The following is a 23,308-nucleotide window of genomic DNA, read 5'->3' as shown; positions in this document are numbered from 1 at the left end:
GTGACAAAGAGGAACACCAAGTTCTGCACTGAAACTAACAGGGCAGAACTTGGTGTTCCTCGGGCGGAGCACCAACTGCCATAATGAGAGGCGAAGGTGTCAAACCGATTGACAGCGGTAGAGAACTACTGGACTGGCCCCAGGAGGAGCCAGGCCTATAAGAAGCACACGCCAGCTTCGGCTGGAGTATCTAAGTGACTGAATCCAGATTGATCCACTCCGACCCAGTAAGGGGCACCTTTTTTGGGTAAGTCTTTCCAATTGAAACCCAAAGAAGAAATTGCATAGTTCTAAGCTAGCAATCACCCTCTTGTATTAATTAATTGTATTAATAGCTCACCCAACTACCAAATACAGTTTTGCGTAAAGTAGGGTGACCATATTTTGATTTCCAAAAAAGAGGACACGGCCACGAGATAGCCTACTTAAATGATACTCGCAGTTTACCCAAAGATTCCCTATAATTTTTATATATATATGTATGGATAGAATATTTTGTTATATTACAAAATAATATCTCTCAAAGACAGAAATTCAGATATGCTTCATAGAGGTTATTGAACTTTCTTTATTATGCCTCAATTGTAAAATAAAAAAAAGATATCTATATATAAATGTACAATAAATGTAAAATCTCTGGAATAAAATAATGATAGAAATAATGTCTCTTCTGTGTTAGAAAAATTAACTAGTAAAATAATAGCTCTCTTTCAAATCTTAGTGGACAAATAAATAAATAAATAAATAATATGAAATAATGTTCTAAATCAGGGATGGGCAACTTTCATGATAAAGAGGGCCACATTTTTCATCATAACCATCGGAGGGCCACATGACTGCACACTTCAACTAAACGTGAGCTGAGAGAAGCTACACAATTTTGAATTTGGTAGATATGATTTCCTGTATTCTGGTGCATTTTGGGGATGGCCACTACCTAAAAAATCATCCAGAATCATAACCTATGTACGGTATGTTGATTTGAACCAACATACATTCATTTCATGTTTTCCATGCTCAAACAGCCACACTCAGTATTTTTATCAGTGCAAAGGGCTCACATACATCATCATTCAATGAAGTCAAAAAACTGAAAAACAGTGGCCCAACATTAAGTGCAACAACTCAATGAACTCAAACCCAACAAGCAGTTGTAGTAGTTGTAGTGGCGACTTAAGTGGATATCTTTAATGACTGATATCGCTTCTAAGCAAACTAGACGCATGGGTTTGCCTTCGAATTCTATGAATTCTTCTCATCTTTCTTGACCGAGTTTTCTGGAACTCGATCAATTATTATTATTCTTTTTTTTTTTTTTTTATTATGAGCGGGCCTGACAGAGTGAGGATGCGGGCTGCACTGAGTAAGGATGCGGGCCGCATGCGGCCCGCGGGCCGCCAGTTGCCCATCCCTGTTCTAAATGATACCTCTTCTGTATTAGAAAATCCAACTTTAACAATATATTTCTCACTAAATGTTCAGTGTAATGTAAAATAATACAAAGTACCCTCACAAGATATTACTTACAAAAAACAAATATATTATTAACAAAAAACATATGGATATTAACAAAATAGATATTAACAAAAAACAAAATCTTTAGTTATCTTCTTCATCCTCCTTGTCTACCCACACACATATACACACATATACACGCACAGAAGGAAAACCGGACATTATCATCAATTAATAAAAAAAAACCGGGACGCCCCGGACGGGACGTAAAAAGTGGACATGTCCGGGGAAAAGAGGACGTTTGGTCAGCCTAGCGTAAAGCTCGATTTCACAAGTGAATTCAAGCATGGATTTTAAAATACGCGCCGCTAAACAGGAGGACTGCAAAGAAATATCAAGGATGATAATAGTAAGTGATAAGAAGGAGGTTGTTTTACTCTTTTCTGCACTTTTTGATAATGAAATTACATAGATAAAACCTTGTTTACCACGGGTACTGTCCTAACATGTCCTCTCCATTTGTATTTGAGGAATTGGCTGTGTTTGAGAAGATGCAGGATCAGGTCAAGATATCCACCCAAGGTGAGGTTTGTGTGCGCAAACTGCGCATATATGTATGCGTATATATATGTGTGGGGGTGTGTGTACATATCCGATAGCATCGTGGATAGGGAAGCTGTCGGTCAGCTCAACACGCGTTTAGGACAAGGATCATCTAAAACACACCTTTATCAAATACTATTGATGTCCCCCTCTGGCTGTGTGAGCGTCTGTAGTTTGAATATTTCCATGGTTAATTAACTGTGACACAACTAAAGCCATCCACCTGTTGCCTTGATACTTTACCTACCAACCTCTTTAAGAATGTTTTCGACTGCCTAGCAGTAGACATATTGCAGATAGTTAACAACTCTTTCCAGTCAGGCAATTTCCCAAAAGCTTTGAAAACTGCAGTTATTAAACCTCTTTTAAAAAAGCAGAGCCTAGATGCCTCTATTATTAACAACTACAGAACAATATCAAATGTACCCTTCATAAGTAAAATCATTGAGAAAGTTGTCCTCCAGCAACTTAATCACTTCCTGGCATCAACTGGTTGCTATGCACCTTCCAATCAGGATTTAGACCCCTGCACATCACTGAGACCGCCCTTATTAAAGTTGTAAACGACATCCGTCTTAACACAGACTCTGGCAAAACCTCAATACTAATGCTGCTTGACCTCAGTGCTGCATTCGACACAATACTTTTGGACAGGTTAGAAAACTGGGTGGGGCTTTCAGGCACAGTCTTAAATTGGTTCAGGTCCTGCCTACAAAATAGGAACTACTTTGTTTCCATTGGCGACTTTGTATCAGAATCAACCAACGTGACATGTGGAGTCCCACAATGTTCGATCTTAGGACCCTCTTTATTCAACATCTACATGCTCCCACTAGGGCAAACCATGCAAAATAATAATATTGACCATCATTGCTATGCTGATGACACGCAAATCTATGTATCGCTATCACCAAATGACTATCGGCCCATAGATCTGCTGTGCCAGTGCATTGAACAAGTGAAAGACTGGATGTGCCGAAATTTCCTTCAACTAAATGAGGACAAAACAGAGATAATTGTTTGGTTCTAAAACGGAAAGGCTTAAAGTAACCCAACACCTTCACTCTCTGTCCCTGAAAACCTCAATCAAAGCCAGAAATATAGGGGTTATCATGGATTCAGATTTACATTTCGACTTTCACATCAAATCAGTTACAAAATCTGCATATTATCACCTTAAAAATGTAGCAAGACTTAGAGGGCTCATGTCCACCGAAGACTTACAAAAACTTGTACATGCCTTTATCACTAGTAAGCTTGATTACTGCAATGGTCTCCTTACAGGTCTCCCAAAACAAACTCTGAGGAAGCTTCAGCTTGTTCAGAATGCTGCTGCTAGAGTTCTAACAAAGACCAAAATATTTGAACATATTACACCAATTCTTAAATCGTTACATTGGCTTCCTGTAGGTCAGAGAATTGATTTTAAAATCATGTTGGATGGGCACGAGTAGTAAATTCCAAACTCGAGTGATCGAAGGAATTCCTCGAGGATCAATCGAGTACTCGTTAAATCGAATCTATTTTTAGAATGCAACGCATCTGCCGCAGGAATAGGCCTGATGATGAACGGCAATATTACCAACCAAACATGTAATGCTTATTCTCCATCAAAACAGTCAGAGTTATCAGAGTATTCATTATTTATTTTTGCAAACGTTCAAAACACATTTTCCTTACAAAAATAAATATGCGTCTCACAATTTAAATCACGTCGAACCAAGGCCTGTAACAGTTTAAAAAAAACAAAGACGAAACAAGTAGCCTAACCATTGCAAATAATTTAAAGCTGCAAATAAAACGGCAGCAAATGGACTATGGAAATACTCAGCGTTGTGATCTTCTCTACACGCCCGGGATTACAGCTGCGTCTTGCGGCGGTGAAAATAGCCGACACACTTTCACTTTCACCGTTGCTGCGGGTCTGCTTTCCCGAACTCACCGTTGTGTTTCAGGAGCATATGTTGCCGCATAGTACTTTCTGGTAGCTCGATTTCGCTTGGCATATTTTACATTTCACCTTATGATCTCCTATTTCTTTAAAGTATTTCAATTCTTCGCTGCGCTTTGCTTTAACCGCCATCTCTTAACTTATTGAATTCTGGCGTGCCTGCACACGGCACGGAACGCGCCATGGAAATGGATGCATTTAATTTGCTTTGTGCCCACGTCATGCGTTAGTGGCGCCAACAGAAAATTGATACATTTGCTACATTTGCAGAAAACTTTGTTTGTGTGTATATGCAAACCCGAGTTTGCCTGTCCACCAACCGAGTTCATTTGTAACGAGGAGTACTCGAGTAATCGATTCCTCACGCCCATCCCTATGCTAACCTATAAATCCCTACATGGTTTAGGCCCAAAATATTTAACTGATATGCTTCCGCTACATAAGCCTTCTAGAACACTAAGATCCTCTGAGACCAATCTGTTAATTATCCCCAGAGTAAACACGAAACATGGGAAAGCAGGATTTAGTTACTATGCAACAAATAGCTGGAATAAACTCCCTGAGGATTTAAGACTTGCCTCAACTCTGAGGACCTTTAAAACCAGACTTTTATGTTTGCTTTAGCTTTTTGCTAAATCTTAAATACATTGCACTTTCTAAAAAGCTTTTCTAACTTTGCCTTTCTTTTCTATTTTAATACTAAAATGTCATTTTTTAACTTTCTATTTTACTAATTTCTTTGCATGTTTTCTTTTACTTATCTATTATTTTATTTTATTGTATGACAATGTTTACATGTCTAGCACTTTGAGTCTGCCTCGTGTATGAAAAGTGCTATATACTGTAAATAAAGTTGTCTTGCTTGCCTTGCCTAAAGCGACACGCTTGTTCTGTTTTAATCAGAGTTGGAGCGCGATGGGTTCTGCAGCAGTCCTCGCTTTGAATGTCAAGTGGCAGAAGTTTCTGAAGAGCACAAGTCATCCCAAGGTAACCAGTCTTCATCATGCCATCTGCATTGATTTTTTTCGATTAAATTATATCTGCATTATATACATGCTATGAGTGAGCGCTTGTATTCAAAGTGTCTCATGATAGCTTGTGTGTGTGTATACATTTGTGACTTGTTCCCCCCACGGGGTCACAGATCCCCTGACTGTCAGTGTAATGGGACCCGCTATAAGGGTGTCTTGAGTTATCACTCCTTACGCTTCTCTGGCTTCCACTAAACTATTGGTTTTGCTTACCAGAAATAACGGAAGCTAGATCCCACTCAAACTAAGCATATTTCATAATGATGTATAGCATGTGACAGTTAAATGTCTTAGTAATAAACTATTATAAACTGCATCTGACCATTTAATCTAGAGGTAAGCTGTGGTCATGGGGATGGAACCAAGAAATCCAAACCCCTAACCACTATACTAATCTGCCCCGCAGTCTTGAAGCCTTTGAGTAAACATGGAGAGTTTCAGTATATTGCTATTGCTCTTAAGTCATTGACATGCCCCGTCTCAGCGTAGGATACACCGTTGTTGGGTTCGTCCTTTACTACTACACCTATAGCACATGGATGGGGCCGACGGTGTTTATGGAGGACCTGTATGTGATGCCAGAATACCGAGGTAAACACTTTTTTTAATGTCCAAGCAATTAAGAAGGTATATCAGACTAAGTTAAGAATTGCATACCCACATAGAATGACTCCAATGTGAATCAAAACAATGAACACATTCGCTGAAAGAATATCTAATATTTTTACATTTTTGTTGAATTGCTCTACAGGAAAAGGCATTGGCAAGGGTTTAATGAGCAAAGTGGCACAGGTGAGTCTTCCATTCCTATCTTAATGAGAATGAATCTGGCATTCTATGAAGATTATGCTGTCGTGCTGAATGTTAGAAATTAACCTTGTAATTCTCTTATTAACTTGCCAGGAAATTCAATAACGAGCTAGTTTTGAATTTTCTTTACTTTTGTTTGGTCGAGCCCCTTTTAAAGAACCTGTGTACCACATTTGATGTCATTTAGATTTATAGTTCATAAAAAAAAAAAAATTCAAGCTTTTCCAAAACTTTGGGGGTACTTATGGTATCTTGAGACAAAAAGGTTCAGCTTGTCAAATAAGGACTGCGGCCGTTGAGGTTTAACGGCAAATTACAGTGCTTATTGGAGACCTGCTGTCTTCCAGCTCCCAGTGGCTGATTTAGGCATTTTTTATGAATTCACTTTGCATAATCAATAAATAGTGTGTGTGTGTGTGTGTGTGTGTGTGTGTGTGTGTGTGTGTGTGTGTTTTTTTTTGTGTGTGTGTGTGCGTCTTATCACTGTGACATTCTGTTTCTAGGTGGGGAAAGAGAAGCAGTGTACTAGGCTTCAGCTGGCGGTGCTGGACTGGAACACCCGGTCGCTGGACTTCTACATCATGAAGGGCGCTCGGAACATGACCGCGAGTGAAGGCTGGCACGCCTTAAGGTTTGACGGGGAAGCTCTGGATAAACTGGCCGCAGAAGCCCCCAAAGATTATAAATCAGATCTAGACACAAATTGAGATGGCACCACTATAATTGCTCACCATTTTCCAGCTCCCACTAGACTTACTACCCTGTTTTTCACACTTTATTTTTTTGTATGATACGTTTATACTTTATTGTCATAGCAAGTCTGAAATTTAACTTGCATCCCAGCAGCTCTATTTACAAACATCACAGACAATACATCAGGACAGGACATCAATAACAGGACATCAATACAGGACCCACAAATACAATTAACATACATACAATCATCATAACATTACAACAACGGAAGACAAAATTTAATGGGAGTTAAAAATTGCTATAGTTAATAGTTAATTTTTTTTGACTTTACTAGAAAAGGAGGCGAAAAACTCCATGCTTCAGGTCCCTCCTACCAACTAGTGTCAGTCTGATTACAGGAGTTCAAGCTTTGGTTATTCGTAAGGTTTCCAAACAATTATCCAAATATATATACAGTGAAGAAAAAACAGAAAGTCTATTCATAGTGAGAATAATTTGCTGGCTTTAAATGTAGCAAGAGGAGACCACTGCTGCATAATCAAGTTTGTATCAACTGATTATATTTGTTTGTATGAAGTGGAATTAATTGGTTAAACAAATGTGTATTTTTAATAAAGCAAAACAACAAGATCACGTCAGTGGCTTTCACATCCGCTCCTCAATCCGAGTCCCAATTCTTTTCGGCAGAGCTTCAGTTGCGAGTCCTTCACACGGCATCTGACAAAATGTTACTGGAATGGTCAAATAATGTTTGAATATCCCAAACTAACCAATTATGTTTCGGTCAGCACATATTTGGCCCTTCTGATGATGTCTGCCATTACCTCACCTGAAGCGTTGACGTGAAACGTCTAAGGGCGGGCCCTTCCATAATTTCTCATCACTGGGATATTCAGACGAAATGTGACCCAGTCTTCTTCCCTGCAGTCCCCTAATATGCATCGATGTTAAACAATTCATATTTTTGTATTTTAATTGTTCATCAAAACAAACCAAATAATACTGAATACTGATATGAGATTAGAATAACTTTCTCACTAACTAATACTTTGGGATAACGAATAATATATATTTTTGCTACGAAACCCATTGGCTCACAGTACTGGGGCGTAAGAAGGGAGGTCAGGCTCAACCCCCGATTGGCTCACAGTACCTGGACCCTCAGGAAAAGGTTGACGCGTTTGGTTAATGCTACAGTTATTGTATTGTTAATTTTACTATACGAGAGGTGAGGTATCTGAGGGGTATTCCGCAAAGCCGGTTTTTGTCACATAACCGGGTAAGTTAACCCAGGGTTTGCGGTAACCCTAGGTTTTCCGTTCCAAAAGGATCACGGTATGTTAGTTGCTATAGAAACATATGCTCTGAATCAAACCTGGTCGGAGCAGGTTTTGCGAAGGTTAAGTTTGAAGCATAACCCGGTTTTGGGTATTTAAACCGGCGTTCACCGCAGATTTCATGTGTTCACAATGGCATGCCCTTTTGATGAGAGAACTGCTGATATCGGAGCGCAATTTATACGTGCAATCCACCGGGAGCGATTGATAAGACCACGGCTCGACATCTTGGCATATCGGATGACTTTTTGCTGGAGTGGAGAGATATAGATTCTCGCGCAAATCTTTAATATATTTAAATAGCCTTAGATAGCCAACACTACCAATCGAGGACCTGGCCTCAGTTCACTCCAGACTATTTGCGTAGCCCTCCGTTTTTTGCAAATGGTAGTTTTGGCTATAATGTTGGAGATGCTGAGCACATCTCAGTCGTACTATGCCGAGAGGCATTTACAACATAAAGTATAAAATAGTCCTAACGGACTTGCATCCACTGGAGAATGTTCGATCCTAGCCGGCGGCTTCATTACAAGCACTAATCCATCTTGATCTGTGAAGTTGATGAATTGTCACTTTTAGGTTTTCTACCCAGTTACCAAAAAAAGAAACATTTGGAATAGTATGCGCTGTGGCAAGCACACGGTTTGCATGTGTTACTTCGAAGGCAAAAAAAATCTAAAATACAAGAAAACACAAAAACCTACATTCAACCAGTGGGGTATGGCCCCTGACTCTCTGAGGAGGTAGGTACCTCCAGGTACCCCCCTAATGCCAGGGCGCCCTGAATTTATGTTTATTAACAGCTCCTCCACCGGGGTCAAGACAATTTGAGGGCCAGATCCAGTCTGCCGACTGTCAGCCTTTTCACGATTGGCTTAAAAAAAATGGCTTATTTAAATTTATACCAATACGATGGTGGGAAAAGCTTACCAGTTTCTGTGTTTTTTATACTTTATATGTGGTATGTGGTATGTGGTTATGTGGTAGGATCTTTAAGAATGCTTAACTGGGATATTTATATATTCATGGCTCAAATATTAAGGATCATGCTTTTGACGTGTAACTAATGCATTTACGCGGTCAGCGATCCGCTGCCAGGCTTTGGTTCTCCGGGTTGCAGAGGCTTTAGCGTTCCCTTTTCTTGTGATAATGTCCTTCTCCTCGTCATAGCTCTCCAGGAGAACCTGGAGTTCCACTTCATTGAAATAAGCGGCCCGTTTCGCCACATCGATCAGGGTTTCCATGATCCATACTTCACGTCTTTTTAGGTTTGGCGTGGACGTGCACAACCCTGTGTTAACCAACCCCGAGTTGATTGAACTAATGCATAACCGCTGCTGTGGAACCGAAAACTCTGGGTTGGTCGGCACAGGGTCAATCAACCTAGAGTTCAGCGTTAACTCAGTGTTTGTTAAACCTCCGTTCGTGGAACTCCCCTCTGATGTGTGCCGCTTTTGTTTATGAACTAGCAAATGTATTATCACCAGTGAAGTGAAGTGTTTAATAGCAATGTTTAGAACAGACATGGAGGGATTACAAGTTAAACAAGGGTGATTGTATATTCATCTCCTTAAATTGGTGCGTTCTCTGTATTAGGAAAATCTGGGGAGCAATTATATTCTTGATAGTATTGAGAATCATACTTTTGATATTATTAAATACCCTGGTATATCCCTTTAATACTTTCATACCACCCAAGCCTTAATTGTATTAATTGTTGTATTTTTGTCCCACTCCTTTTTATCCAACACAATTGAGCCATTCCATGATCCTTTGACCCTTTCTTTGGCATGTCCTTCAAAAATTCAACGTGGTGTGTTGCCTCGCTCCAGTGTCGGCCACTAGATGTTAATTTAGAGTTGTCAAGGTTTCTTGACTAGCATTTACACACTGAAGTGATGTTCCCGCTCTTCCAGTTAATGCCTCTCCTGTGCATTCGCAGGTTCAGATCTCAGCAGAGGTCTGGATTGGCTGAATCAAGATAAATCAAAAAGTAAATGCATAAGAAATGAATGTTTCCCACGAGAGAAAAATCACACAGTCCACAGAGGGAATATTCTCACTCACTCACTCACTCACTCACTCACTCACTCACTGAGTGAGTGTGAGACTGTGAGATTAAGTGGTGGGGGAATAATCGATTCTGTTCAGTAGCATGATATTTTACATACGCAATTACAGTATATCGATACAGTAGCACAAAGTATTGCAATATTTATTATTATAATTTTTTTTATTTAGTTTACTGATAATTTACATTTGAGTATAACATCCGCATATTGCCACTTGTTGCAGTGCTTTGTTGTCCTGCATTCAACAACAATTCAAATGAAAAAAAAAAATTGGTTGCACAAGACGCTTCGTCCTCTTTCAAATCAAAAGAGTGGGTAAATTTAGGTTTTCATCAAAAAAAATAGTAAAGACCCTGACTTTCAAGATTGCCACATGAAAAATAAAGGTGGCACATTATACCACCAGGTTTGTGATTAGCCGTTACAAGCCGTTTTGAAAATCTTCCTCTTCTGACATCACAAGTGGGCGTGTCCACCTAGATGTAGGATGGATAGATAAGCAATGTTTGCAACAGTCCACTGGGTGGGCTGTTAGACTGATATATCCAGCACACATCTAGGGGGACAGGCCCATGTGTGATGTCAGAAGAGGCAGATTTTCAAAACGGCTTGTAACGACTAATCACACTTACACCTGGCGTTATAATGTGTCACCTTTTAAGTTCTCTGGGATTGAGACCAACTTGAGAGCCCATCTCACAAGGTACCATTTGGAGTTAGCGGCCTCTGAGGAGGTGAAACGACCCAAAGTAGTTGGCCTATCCCCAAATCAACGCACATTGAAACTAAAATGATAAAGTAAACTCCAAACTCTGAAAGAGCTAAGGAAATCCCTGAGGCGATGGCCTTCTGAATCGCAATATACATCGCAGAATCGAATCCCAATAATATTGAATCGTGGGCCAAGTATCGCAATACTATAGAATCGTGTGAGAGAAGTGTGTGAATGTGAGCGTGTGAGTGTACAAGGAATCTTGAGTGTTATTGACGTACATGAGGTACTTTAAACTGGCATGTGCTGGTTTACTACACAAGACAGCAGGTTAGCAAATCAATGCCTAACGGCGGTGGAGCATGCCAACAAAGTAATCGTCTTTGTCAATCATTAGACGAGGGTCGTAATCCCGCTGGTTTCGAGGGTCAGGGAGTCTGGAGCCATTGCATGGCGTATCTAGAAAAATAATAAAGATCTGTGAGTCATCGGCCCTTGGCATAATCAGTACCGTAACTGACTGTTTTAATGTCTATCTAATTTTTGATTGAATGTCTGTTTCGTCAATCTGTTTCCTTTTATCAACAAATATAACTCGACGTCACTCATCCCATGGCTGGTTATTGATGCCTTGTTTGCAAATCAAAGGATTATTCAGTAATTCATTCATTTAATGATGTTAAATGGTTTGTGCTTCCAAATATGTGTAAAATGTGCAAAGGATTAATGTAGATTAAGCCATACTATAATGTGTCAATAAATCACGTTTTGTTTCTGAATAATTTCAAACAAACCAGATATATAATTTTTTTATTTGTATTTGATTTCTTCTGACCCTATAAATAACTTCTACAACTGTAAAAAAAAAAAAAAAAAAAAGAAAATTGTACATGTTTTGGCGTCATTGCAGATGGAGTACAGATTTAATACAAAGTGGACTCCCATGAGGAACCACTGCAATATAAACTTAATATACCTTTTTATGCCTAGTGAAAGAGCTGATTTAAGGAAACACACACATCTCTCCTTGCATGAAACATTTTTAAAATTCAAAACCTGCTCCTCTCTGCTGCACTGGGAGTCAACAGCAGTTCAGAGACATGCAGCCAGCTATGTATCATGTATTCTCATCTTTTTTGTATTATGGCTTCATGGAAGCTAGACAACCATAATATAGATTTTTGCGCACTAATTTCGAAAACCAGAAGAATATTAAATTGATGGCCAGTCATTGTGAAACCTAGGATGGTTTGGGGCAAATCCAAGCCAGTGTTACGGTCCACCTTGTGGATGTATGGGTCCAACCCCTTTCTTTGGGTGGCATCCCAGATGCATGAAGCTGACAAATGCTATCGTCTGGCTAACCTATAGATCTCTCTCAGTTGGAATATCTCAAACGGTTGATTTGCAGTGGTTCTCATTCAGAATCCCTTAATGACATTAAGGACAGAATACCTTTTGAAATGGTTCAAATGTACCTATTGGAGTGTGACAAAACTCCCAACACGCATCATGTCCAGCCTAGAGGGGAACAGTCCCGCACTGCTATTTTCTAATAGCCGAGAGTACTGCTTCATACACAGTGTGCTGAGGGTATCCCAGATTCCCCAATATCCCCACAAAAAAAAGGAAAATTGTTACGGACCGTTGCGGTCATGGGTCCGGGTTTGCGTTATCCAACTGGGACTACATATGAAGCAGTATCCTTGTTTTATTAGCAAATAGCCAAGGATTACAAGTGGCAAGAGCATGTAGATCAATGAAAAAAGTGGACCGTTGATAGTAATAATAAATAGTCAACAGAACAGAGAACAGTAGTTCTGTTGCTAGAGCTTCACCTGAATCCACAATAAACAATAAAGGACCAACCCTGTGGATTAATTAAACAGGTTGGTATATCCCTGATCAGTCAACAAACAAACAATACGGGTTCAGCCCCTCCTCGTCACTTGAACACTCAGACATAAGCGTTGCGTCCGTAGTTAATCGAGGGGGCGTGCTGTGGGGACCCGACAGCAGAGCGGGGGTTCCCCCTGGAAGGCGGCTGGTAGACGTACGCTCTGATGCAAAAAAAACACACCCGTCAGGTAGGGCAATGCGGAAATGTGACATCAAAATGATGAGCCTCAGTGTATCGGACTCCACTGGAGGGAGGGAGGGAGGGAGGGAGGGAGAGAGAAAGAGAGAGTCGTGCGATTTCTACCTTTTTTCCTCGGGTGTGTCGAGTTTGCAAGAGCACATTAAACATCCCCCTCCACAGAGGGACAGTACGCCTGATGACCAGCCAATGTAAAGACCTTCTCCGATCTCATACCTGGGGACGGAGACCGTTGGTTAATGTTTAGGCTTTGATATGTATGATAATACAGGCTATAACGCTCAATTTACAATGTCTAATATCACACTTCATGCAATATGGGTATTTCTTTATTGGTTTGCATTAGTTTGCTGTTACTTTGTGAGCTTACTTTGTTCCTGGGTAGAACTCGTCAAAGAACTGCTGTGTTATGTTGGCTGCATACCAGGAAATGGCGATCATGGTACACAGTCCTGTAGGTAACAGTTAGGCAGAACCTTTAATTTATGTGCAGAAGTGGCACGTACAGCTCCCTTAGCAAGGCCTTCATCTAATGCTAGCATGACATCCTCTTGACCTTTGAATAACAACAACAACAACAGAGTATTGTGTCCAGACTAATTTAGTAGGGGTGGCACTTGGGCTAATAACATCTGTGTGTGGGTACGCCCCTGAGAAGAAATATTGTTTCTCTCTCCGTGTTTTGCAAGGCTGATGAGAGTCTGGTTCTCAAACTTGTTATAGCGCGTACCACCTCTGAAATTACTTGTCTCCCCAAGTACCACCATTACGACCGATGTCATACAGTATAACAAAATACAGGCCTGCCCTATTCAGCAACGCACAATTCATGCGGCAGGCACATTTATTCCTTTAACTTATTTTAAACCCCATTTGAATGATCTCATAGTTAATGTATTTCCCTTCGTACTAGTATTTTGATATTGTGTGTATTATGTTTTTAAATAATTGTATAACTTTTTTGCTATTTAGTGAGATACCTCACTAAATAGCGCATGCCTACCGCCAGTGGTACGCGTACCACGGTTTGAGAACCAATGCTCCAGAGCGCCTAGTCACCGAGCATGGGAATGCTTCATGGAGTAAGTAGTCGCCTCCAATACAATACCTTGTAGGATGAAGAAGACGCCGCCGATGGCAGCGATGCGTCCTTTGAGGGCGTAGTTGTCCCCTCCTATTTTGGTGCACTGTATTCCTGCCAGCGAGGCCACCAGGCCAAACGTCCCGAAGACGATGGCCGCGATCATCAGTGCCCGGGACGCCTGTATGTATCCTGTTAGAAGACAGAATCAGGTGCCCGCTTGGTGTGAGTCCAGACTAGTGCCTGATGAGACGCATTATTAAAAGAAAATGGGTTGCGCCCCACAAACAAGTCTTACAGTCTCGCTTAGTGGAAGCTACCTGTTTACACTCAACCCGAGACAGGTGTGAATGGTGTACAGTATATGCTGGCAGTTCGTGACAATTTTATGTATAGATAAAATTGTGGGGCCCGGGGTGGCTGGGATTTGCGGCCCTCTGGGTGCAATGTGCAGCGATCGCCTGTTTTACAAAGGATAATGTGCCGGTTTAGTTTTCTTTTAGAACACAAAGCTATTCTAGAGTACATGAGTACAAGCAAACGTGGTTAATTCTGACTGGGCCATGCACATCGATTTCCTCTCCAGACTTCTTAAGCACTTCCTGGTTAACATTGTAGCTCGTTGTTGATCCGTTACATCTTGGGTGTTGTCACTTTGAAGTGACAAACTGCTTGAATTCAACTTACACATTACTAAGTTGTTTCTAGTTATGACGTGCATAGTGGTGCAACCAAATTGTGTAAACTGCTTCTTCAAAACTAACGAGCAGTTACTAAGGACTTTGTAAGGAAATAACAAACAGACTAGCTGGTGCCACCCAGTCCACCTGAATTAATTATAACTTACTATTTATGGATTGTTTAATAATGAAAACAAAATTATCTGTACATCCCTATCATCCTACAAATTCGCTGTAGATATGATTATGTAGTTGTAAAGAAAGAGAGCAGTAAAGAACAAAAGAGATTTAACCACAAAGAATGTTCCCACCTACCCAACAATTCTCCACCATTGAGTGTCAGGCTAAATGATTTATCCAAACCAATCAGGGAAAAGTTGCCCTGATTGGCCAGAAATTACACGGAAGCAGGCAGAAATCTAACTTTTCTTCTACAGCGGCAGGCACAGTCAACTCAAAACAAACATCACAGGAGATTAAACTCACTGACTGACGGCTATGCAATTTTTATAAAATTCTACCTAAATAATGGCTCTTAAGTCGTACCTACAGATCCTTTAATACTGAACTACATTTAATAATACAAAAATTATGTTTTATGCTTTTTTGGCAATAATGGACAATCTAAGGATCTTAGAATTGGCTGTCAGGATTTTAACTTGTTCAAGTAGATTGAAATGATACAATTTTTGTTATATTTGCGTATAAAGGCAGGCAGGGGCGGACTGACCATCGGGAGGTTCGGGAGATTTCCCGAACGGCCGGACGATTTCAGGCCGAGCCGGCCGGCCGTAATTCTTTTAGTTTTTTTTATTTTATTTAATTATTATAAATTTAGGTATATTTTTTTGTTGTAAAAGATGTAAAAAAAAATGAAAAAGTTAAGTAAGCCGTGATTTGGGGTGGCCTGCTGCCGGATATTCTTACTTACAGCGCGAAACGGAGCTCTTGCCTGACGGTGAAACGGGGCTGATGTATTACTGTCAATTTAGAGGGGGGAGCACCCCCACAGTGTATGGGGGCAAAGCGAGCGGCCAAAGCAGCAGAGCAGCCTAACGGCCCCTCCCAACTTGGACTGCTCCGCGGTCTGTCATTTCTGATTGGCTCAGCCTGACACACGGCCGGGTCACTTACCCGGTACTTCTCGTTGATCTCACTGAAGTTACACAGAAATACGAAAATGTCAAAAAGGAAAAAAGGTGGTGAAGAGGCAAAAGAATTGGGTGGCGCTCAGAAGTTGAGGTTGAAAAGGAAAAAAATGTTAGAGCAAGACGCAGCCAAATGTGCTAAATTAACCGACCTTTTCCGTGGAAAAGCCAAGGTTGGCGGCGACGCCCCTGTCAGCGAGACCAATGGTTCGGCGGGAACAGGACACAGCAGTATAGCTATGACAGGTGCACTAGCGAGCATGTTTGGCAATATAAAAATGATTTGAACTAATTATGGAAGTAGGCTACCAGAGACGTCGGAGAACAATTCATAATATTGTAATGCCCACGGAAGAGGCAGTGAATGAAGTATTGATTAGAGAGCGATTTATTAGATACCACCGCTAATAAACCATTGGAACACTTCAACACCAGTAACCACAGCAACGCACAACAAACCCCGGCCCGCCCCCATCTCCCAAACCCTGTGTATGTGTATGACAATTTTTTTCCACTAAAATAATTGTATCTTGCACTATTTAGATCATTTTCAGCCTTGATTTACCTTTCTAGGCACATCCAATTTCTAATATTTTGTACATGGACAAGATTGCTTATAAAATATTTCCCAGTGATCTTCACAATATTCTAAACACATGCACATCCCAACATTGACATGCCGTTGCAATGCACATATCCACGGATAAGGACTAGTTTTTATTATTTTACACCGTGGCAAAATTCTACGCGCGCTATTCCCGCGGTCTCATAAAAGGCCTCTCCATCCCAAGTCCCGGGCCAAATTTTTGGGCCAGTCCATCCCTGAAGGCAGGCCTATATGCAAGACAGTGAAATGTTGAAATCAGAGAACAATCCTGATCTAACTTCTCTGACACAACCTAATCACGTCATGAAACCATTTTTACGATACAGGAAGATCGATTTGGCACTCACTATGAACTAACCAAAGGGCTTGGGGGAGGGCGGAGACAGGCTACTTATAAAAATAGCATTTGACTAGAAAATGAGTGCCCATATAAAGTCATAAATGTAATACGATGTGGGCTGTCTTTACCCATGAAAAAAACTAACACTGGCCTTGAAGATGTGGGTAAACACCACCGTTTCCCCAGTAACAGGGTCACACCCTATGCATAAAGTTTGTACACATCTGGCATCCCTTATTATCAGTTTGCACCCTGAATGGATTTTATTGTTTGATTGATCTTAACCCTACTATCCTATCTCTCTATCTTATCATCAGATCCACCAGAGCTTATCTGAGGCTGGTGAGGGCGTCTCTCACTGTACAGTTAGTGAGATGGTCCCCTAAGCTGTCTCTTTGCAATATCTCTTTAACCTCATCGTAAGGTGAGTTTTCTTAGAATAAATGTCCTAAATATATGGCCTGTTAAGCCTTTTGAGACTGTACCAGTGATTAAGGGCTATACAAATAAAATACAATTGAATTTAATAAGTCCATGTGATAATACGCTGTTATACACAGTCTAGGCTAGACTTATACAAAAATGTATTTTTTAGGATAACGATGGTATCTCCTCCACACTCTTCCATACCCAAAAGTGAAAAGATCAACATCAAAGTCAAATGAATCCGCATGCAAAGTATATAGTATATCTATTTATGTAAATATAGTGTATGCAGAATATATTTATATATATATAATATACATTTATTTATATATATATAGTTGGTCATATATACGATATATTATATCTTAAGCAATAGAATAGAAAATACCAAAATAAGACTAATGTGTCTGTACATTTTATTGAATCAGAAATTCCTTAGATTAGAATAGAATAGATTTCCACCTGCCGAGCCGAGGTTATCTATGCGTTTCAAAAACAATGTCATTTGATGCGCCGAAGGTCACGTACCGTTAAGGGCAAGCAACGAAGGAAAGTCGCGACAATTGTGGACCCCTGTGGAGTCAGTGGCGCAGGACATCCAGAGGTTCTCATAGATGGTGGACGTGGTGATGACGTTTCCGTCCACAGAGGAGACTTTCCAGTTTCGGTTAGGGAGCGCAACACCGACCATCAACCAGCCAATGAATCCCAAGAACAGCGCAAAACCTTCCACTATCGCATTCATTCTCCTGCTTTTTTGTTACTTCAAAACCTGTGTGGAGCTGTCCGTCGTGGTGGTTCAGCGCGAACCTCTAAAACGAAAAAAAAAAAATAGTGTTACTTCTCCAAGACCTTTGTGTACACAAGTGTGTGGATTTTTTTTTTGTCATTGGCTGTCACCCTCAGTGAAACCACCACTGCGCAACACTTGCGTCGAAATGCCGAGGTAATAAAAGCATTATTAATGATTAATCTCCCAAGGGCTCTCATTACTTTTTGTACCCTCTTTTGTTGACAGCGTTTCTGGAGGTTTACAAAGAGAACTTTGGTGTTTATTTAGGGAACGACAAAGGGGCCCATCGCTCAGACCTGCCACCAGCCTCAATTAACCCCAGCGATGTGTTACCCCATGACAGTTACCTTTTTGAAGTTTGGAATGCGTCAATAAAAGCATCAACGTTTGAGAGTTGTTAGATTCGCATTTACATTTAGGGCATTTAGTAGACTTTTTTATCCAAAGCGACTTAAAATAAGTACATTTGTCAGAATAAAGAGAAACAAAATTATACCACCTTTGGTACAGTAAGGATGTTCAAAGAATAAGTGCCAAGCACTAACAATTACGAGGTTAACCCATTCCCTGTATAAAACAAAGATACTCAGCCTAAGATGCTACACCATGCTAAATTATATTTTTAAGTGCCAGGATGTACAAAATACAATAATTTGGTAAGAAGGATGTTTTTAGGAGAGTAAGCGAGGAGGGGGGAATAAGTGAACAAGTGCAATGCCAAAACAGAGAAGAGTTGTGACTTTGTTGTGACTTTGCTAGCGAGGGCGGTGCCAGGTGTCCAGCTGAGGTAGTTGAGCGGAGCGCTCGAGCTGGGTGGTGCAGACTGACCTACGCTTGGCGGTAGGCAGGGGAAGCTCTGTTGACCGCCTTGAAGGCCAGTACCCTTGTCTTAGGTCTGATGCAAGCTACTACACGGAGCCAGTGGAGGTCACGGAAGAGACGGAAGATTTTGTAAATCACGTTCTGTATCGCTCAGCGTTTTTGTGTGATGAGTGAGTGAGTGAGTGATGTTGCCCATGAACATGGCACTTGGGAGGTAAGGATTAGAGACGGGGTTGAACCTAGACCCAGCCATGCCATTCAGCAAGACCTCACAGATTTAGCATCGTGAGTGAGAAAAGAAACGCAGGCCACCTCGTAGCCCCATGGTCATTGCGTCGACTAGTGATGGCTCCGGAAATGTGACTTCTTCCAATTGGTACAGATTATGACGTCAGTCATATCCTTATAAATGAATGCATTCTTAATTGTGTATTTAATTGTTCAAAATCCATATGTTATACCATATCTATATTTAATGCAAGTGTTTTATTGTAATTTAGAATTCATCAACTATTTAGAAGTAGAATCATTTATGGTCTACGTTATTTGAAGCCCTAATTTGAGCCCTAAAGTGAATATATCTTTTAATCGAATAACCAAATTAGAATATATAATTATACCGAAATTATCTTATAAATAATCACATTTCATGCCCAACAGAGCAGATAGTCTGGGCAAATGACAACTAACTAAAACTGACAAAGGAATAAACCCTTACTCTCCCCTTAAATGCAGAGGTAATCCAACTATTATTAATTATTAATCTCCAAGGGCTCTCATTACTTTTTGTACCCTCTTTTGTTTAGAGGTTTACAAAGAGAGTCATCTGTTTATCCAAGGAACGACCAAGAGGCCCATCGCTCAGACCTGCCACAAGCCTCAATTAACCCCAGATATGTGTTACCCCATGACGGTCTCCCCTTTGAAGTTTGGAGTGCGTCAATAAAGAAACAACGTTTGGACGTTGTTAAATCACTTTGGGGAGGGTGAGTGGGTTTAAGGATTAGAGAGGGCGTTGAACCTCGACCCAGTGATGCCATTCAGCAAGACCTCCGGGATTTAGCATAATGAGTGAGTGCAGAAACACAGGCCACCTCGTAGCCCTTGGGTCATTGCGTCGACTAGTGGTGGCTCTGGAAATGTGACGTCTTTTAATGACTAATGTCAATGACGACAGGTATAAGAACCCATATGAACCTATTATTAATTGTCTATTTAATACAATAAAATAATTGGATATGCACTCTTCAAATTCCAAATTAAAAATCATATCTATATGTAATGGCAATGTTTTGCATTTAGAATAATGCTTCATCATAAACTGTTTAGAAGTATCATAATTCATTGTTCACGTTAGTTGAAGCCTTTGTTACATACAGGTGAATGTAATTTAGTCAACAATTTAGAAAAATAATTAAAGCTGAAATTAACTCGTGAATAATTACATTACAGGCCAGTTAGAGCAGATAGACACGGCAAGTGACTACTGACTAATAATGACATAAGAATGTACTCTGTATTCTTATTTGACTATTTAGAAGTATAATAATTCATCATATTCTACGCCAGTTGCAGCCCTAAAGTGATGGTTTCGTGTAATTTTTCTGTAGTCAAAAATTATGAAAAAATTATTAAAGCAAATGAAGAATTACATTACATGACAGATAGATGGCAAGTGACTATTAACTCATTCTTAGAGAGGAATCAACTTTCCTTCTCTCCCCTCAACTAAATACGAGGCATCATTGTGTCAGTGTTGGTGACTTATAGCAAAAGCTTTACTACTACATGATAGGGACTGGAATCAGAATAATTTGTACAGAATAGCAGGTACGGCACTTCTTATGCCTCAGCCTACGTTAAAAATACGTCAAAGACGCTATTTGGGACCAAAGCTGTGTGTTGGTTTGATGACGAAACCCATTATGTCACTCACGAGTCACGACAGGATAGTATTGTCGGCATTGAGGATTTTGCAGTTTGACAAAAATAGTTTTGTCTAAGCGGAGTCAAAGTCAACAAAGTGTCAAGTTTATGGGTTTTTGATGATTAATCACCCACTATGTTTTTTTTACCATAGATTGTCCCTAAATATGTTTTATTAAACAAGTAAATATTTCACAAATATAAACCAAGTGAATCATTGAAAAGCAGTTGGATATGTAGGGCAGTTTTGGTATTGGACGAGATACAGCAAGAAATCAAAACAAAATAGATACCAAAATATTATGTTGACTATTAAATATCATCAAAGCAGTATGCTCGTTAATACTCAAAGTAATAATTTTTTAACAGGGACTTGAAGACAAGAAATAAACTGCATTTAAAAACTGCAAACTCAGCTATTTTGCCAAGCACCTTCGCCTTATTGTGTCTGTCTATGTCTATAAAAAACACCAACCTAGGGATTTTTTAAACCTTTTTATTAAGATAGTTAAGCATGGGTTTGTTTTCCTGTTCCACCCTCCCACATAATGCATACATTTCAGTCATAATGGAAGTTCCGCGGCTCTGCGTCTTACCTGGAAGTGCAAAAAGAGAGGGGAAATCCCGGCAGTTATAGATCCCAGTGGAGTCGCTTGCACAAGACATCCATAGATTTTCATAAATGGTGGATGTGGTGATCACACTCCCCTCCGTCGTCGATTCCTTCCAATACTGGTCTTGCAGTGACACCATGGTAACTATCCATCCTCCAAAACCTAGGAAAAGTCCAATTACCTGCACTATCTCAATCATCTCCATAATATTAATTATTAGCAAAAACTATAAAATATTGTCTGCGAGGAGCTTGATACGTGTCTTTGATATCAGGCATGCATTTTATAAGTAGGAGTAACCCCTGGACCTTTTAGCCATGAACTCACCCTGAACTATATTCAACTGTTAATTTGTAGGCCACACATCCTAACTGCAAGTAAGCCAAACCCGCCCAAAGTAGATGGCCTTTCATATGACTGGCAAGTTACCATGAAATGTAAGTATACCTGCTCTGAATGCGCTGTTCATTCCTAGTGGTTCATGCAACGGATTTGCAACGGCTTAATATCGGATGGCCATCCAATGAGTTATCTACAATATGTACCTTTGGCACGTATTATTCCCCCTGGTGTTCAGCAGATTCCTATGATTCCTGTCAATGTTATCTGGTCTTTGATTTGTTTTGATGGTAATTGAACCCTCATATATATCTTTGTCAGCCAGCTCACATATGTATATATACACACGCGTACATACATAAAATAAATCATATGTATATATAATATATATATATATATATATTTGAAAAATGTGTGTGGGTGTGGGTGTGGGTGTGTGTGTGTGTATATAGATATCCTATGGGAAAGGGATGACGCAGCATAATGCAGGGTTTACCTTGCTGCTATAACAAAAGGCTGCAGCTTCTCTTCAAGAATGGATAGCTTGCAGGTAAGTCACTCCCAGTGTCATAAGTTATGACTCCTGAAGAAATACCGAATTGCGGTCCGAGTAAACATTGGAAAGCTGACCATATAAAAAGCGTTTTGTGTGTGATTTATCGAAAGTGTCTATAGCCGCAGTGGTTAAGCATTAACAGATTTGAAGGGAAACAATTCTTTTGTTTAAATGACCCCCCTCTGAGGGCATAATGTAATATTTGTATGTGTAGGCTTAATTAAGGACTGCTTTTCAAATCAAGAGTTTTCTTTTCATAAAGAGTTGTGCCATCCACTGAACAACTGTCTCTGAAACACCTCAGCGATACTCGACTAAGAAATAGTTCTGGTCTGTTTAAATCCCTGTTGTAAATGTCTTCCTTTAGAAGCCATACCTCAGGCACCCATGCCTGGCATAGTACGCATCAACTGACATCCTTAAAGTTAGCAGATGCATTCATTAAGAAATATCCTCTTCATAGAAGTAGTTTGATGGTTATTAAGGATTAATTTTTTTAAACCTGGCATATTCCAGTTAATATCTTATCAAATGCAAGTTTAGTATTGCCTGTGAGCTATCACAAGTCCAGTACAAAGTTCTGCGGCGTACAAAACCGATATTCCGCTTTGTTCTTGACGCTGTTAATGTTTTATTTCCCTTACCTCGGTCAATTTATCTATCTTTTTGAGCGTGTACCCATTGACCTGGCTTTTTCTTAAAGGGACAGTAACAAAGTTAAAGGCGCAAATTAAAATCAAACATACTATATCTCCGGATTCGATCTTCGACTCGCAGCCTAAAGTTATAATTATACAAAATCATAAACGTTATACGATAAAAAGTTTATTTGGCAACAATTGAGTTTCAAATGCATCAGTCTTGATCGAACCCAGGATCGTTTGGGTGTGGTCGACTGGTACCTACTCACGACCACCTCTTCAGCTCACTGCAAATGTTCAACAAGGAAAATAATACTGTTCGATGTCGCCCTCCTAAGCCTAATAGAATAGCCTTGTTTGCAGAAAGCCTTGTTTTATTTATGTTACAGCATTTCTTAGTCCTTTGAAATAAACAGAATTTTTACTTTTTGGGTGAAATATGCCCAGAGACTCTTAGAATTTACTAACTTAATAACTTTTGAATTACGGAAGCAATGTGTTATCATTGAAGTCTGGTACCAAAGCTATTTCAAGGATTGTGTTTCCATCGTACCCCCCACCAAACACATG

The 23,308-nt window shown here is 40.0% G+C and overlaps 2 protein-coding genes across 3 annotated transcripts; one reads left to right on the top strand and one right to left on the bottom strand.

Annotated features, from left to right (window-relative positions):
* The first annotated feature begins 1,718 nt into the window (after positions 1-1,718).
* sat2b (spermidine/spermine N1-acetyltransferase family member 2b) lies at positions 1,719-12,808 on the top strand. Its single transcript, XM_056594335.1, has 6 exons — positions 1,719-1,864; positions 1,986-2,037; positions 4,913-4,996; positions 5,530-5,631; positions 5,792-5,832; positions 6,354-12,808. Exons 1-6 carry the CDS (start codon positions 1,802-1,804, stop codon positions 6,555-6,557), a joined length of 546 nt encoding a protein of 181 aa, XP_056450310.1. The 5' UTR covers positions 1,719-1,801; the 3' UTR covers positions 6,558-12,808.
* Positions 10,784-21,622, bottom strand: LOC130385688 (claudin-15-like). Of its 2 annotated transcripts, none has more exons than XM_056594333.1 (5): positions 21,185-21,622; positions 13,874-14,038; positions 13,136-13,217; positions 12,871-12,981; positions 10,784-12,727 (listed from the first exon to the last, which is right to left on the bottom strand). In XM_056594333.1, the coding sequence occupies exons 1-5, from the start codon at positions 21,405-21,407 to the stop codon at positions 12,625-12,627; spliced, it is 684 nt and encodes a 227-aa protein (XP_056450308.1). In that variant the 5' UTR covers positions 21,408-21,622; the 3' UTR covers positions 10,784-12,624. The 2 variants fall into 2 exon arrangements, with proteins under 2 accessions (XP_056450308.1, XP_056450309.1); XM_056594334.1 differs by lacking the exon at positions 21,185-21,622 and adding an exon at positions 17,576-17,919.
* Positions 21,623-23,308: the final 1,686 nt, after the last annotated feature.

Source organism: Gadus chalcogrammus, chromosome 7 (genome assembly GCF_026213295.1).
Source record: "Gadus chalcogrammus isolate NIFS_2021 chromosome 7, NIFS_Gcha_1.0, whole genome shotgun sequence".
Lineage (NCBI taxonomy): Eukaryota > Metazoa > Chordata > Actinopteri > Gadiformes > Gadidae > Gadus > Gadus chalcogrammus.
This window is presented reverse-complemented; position numbering and strand designations above follow the sequence as displayed.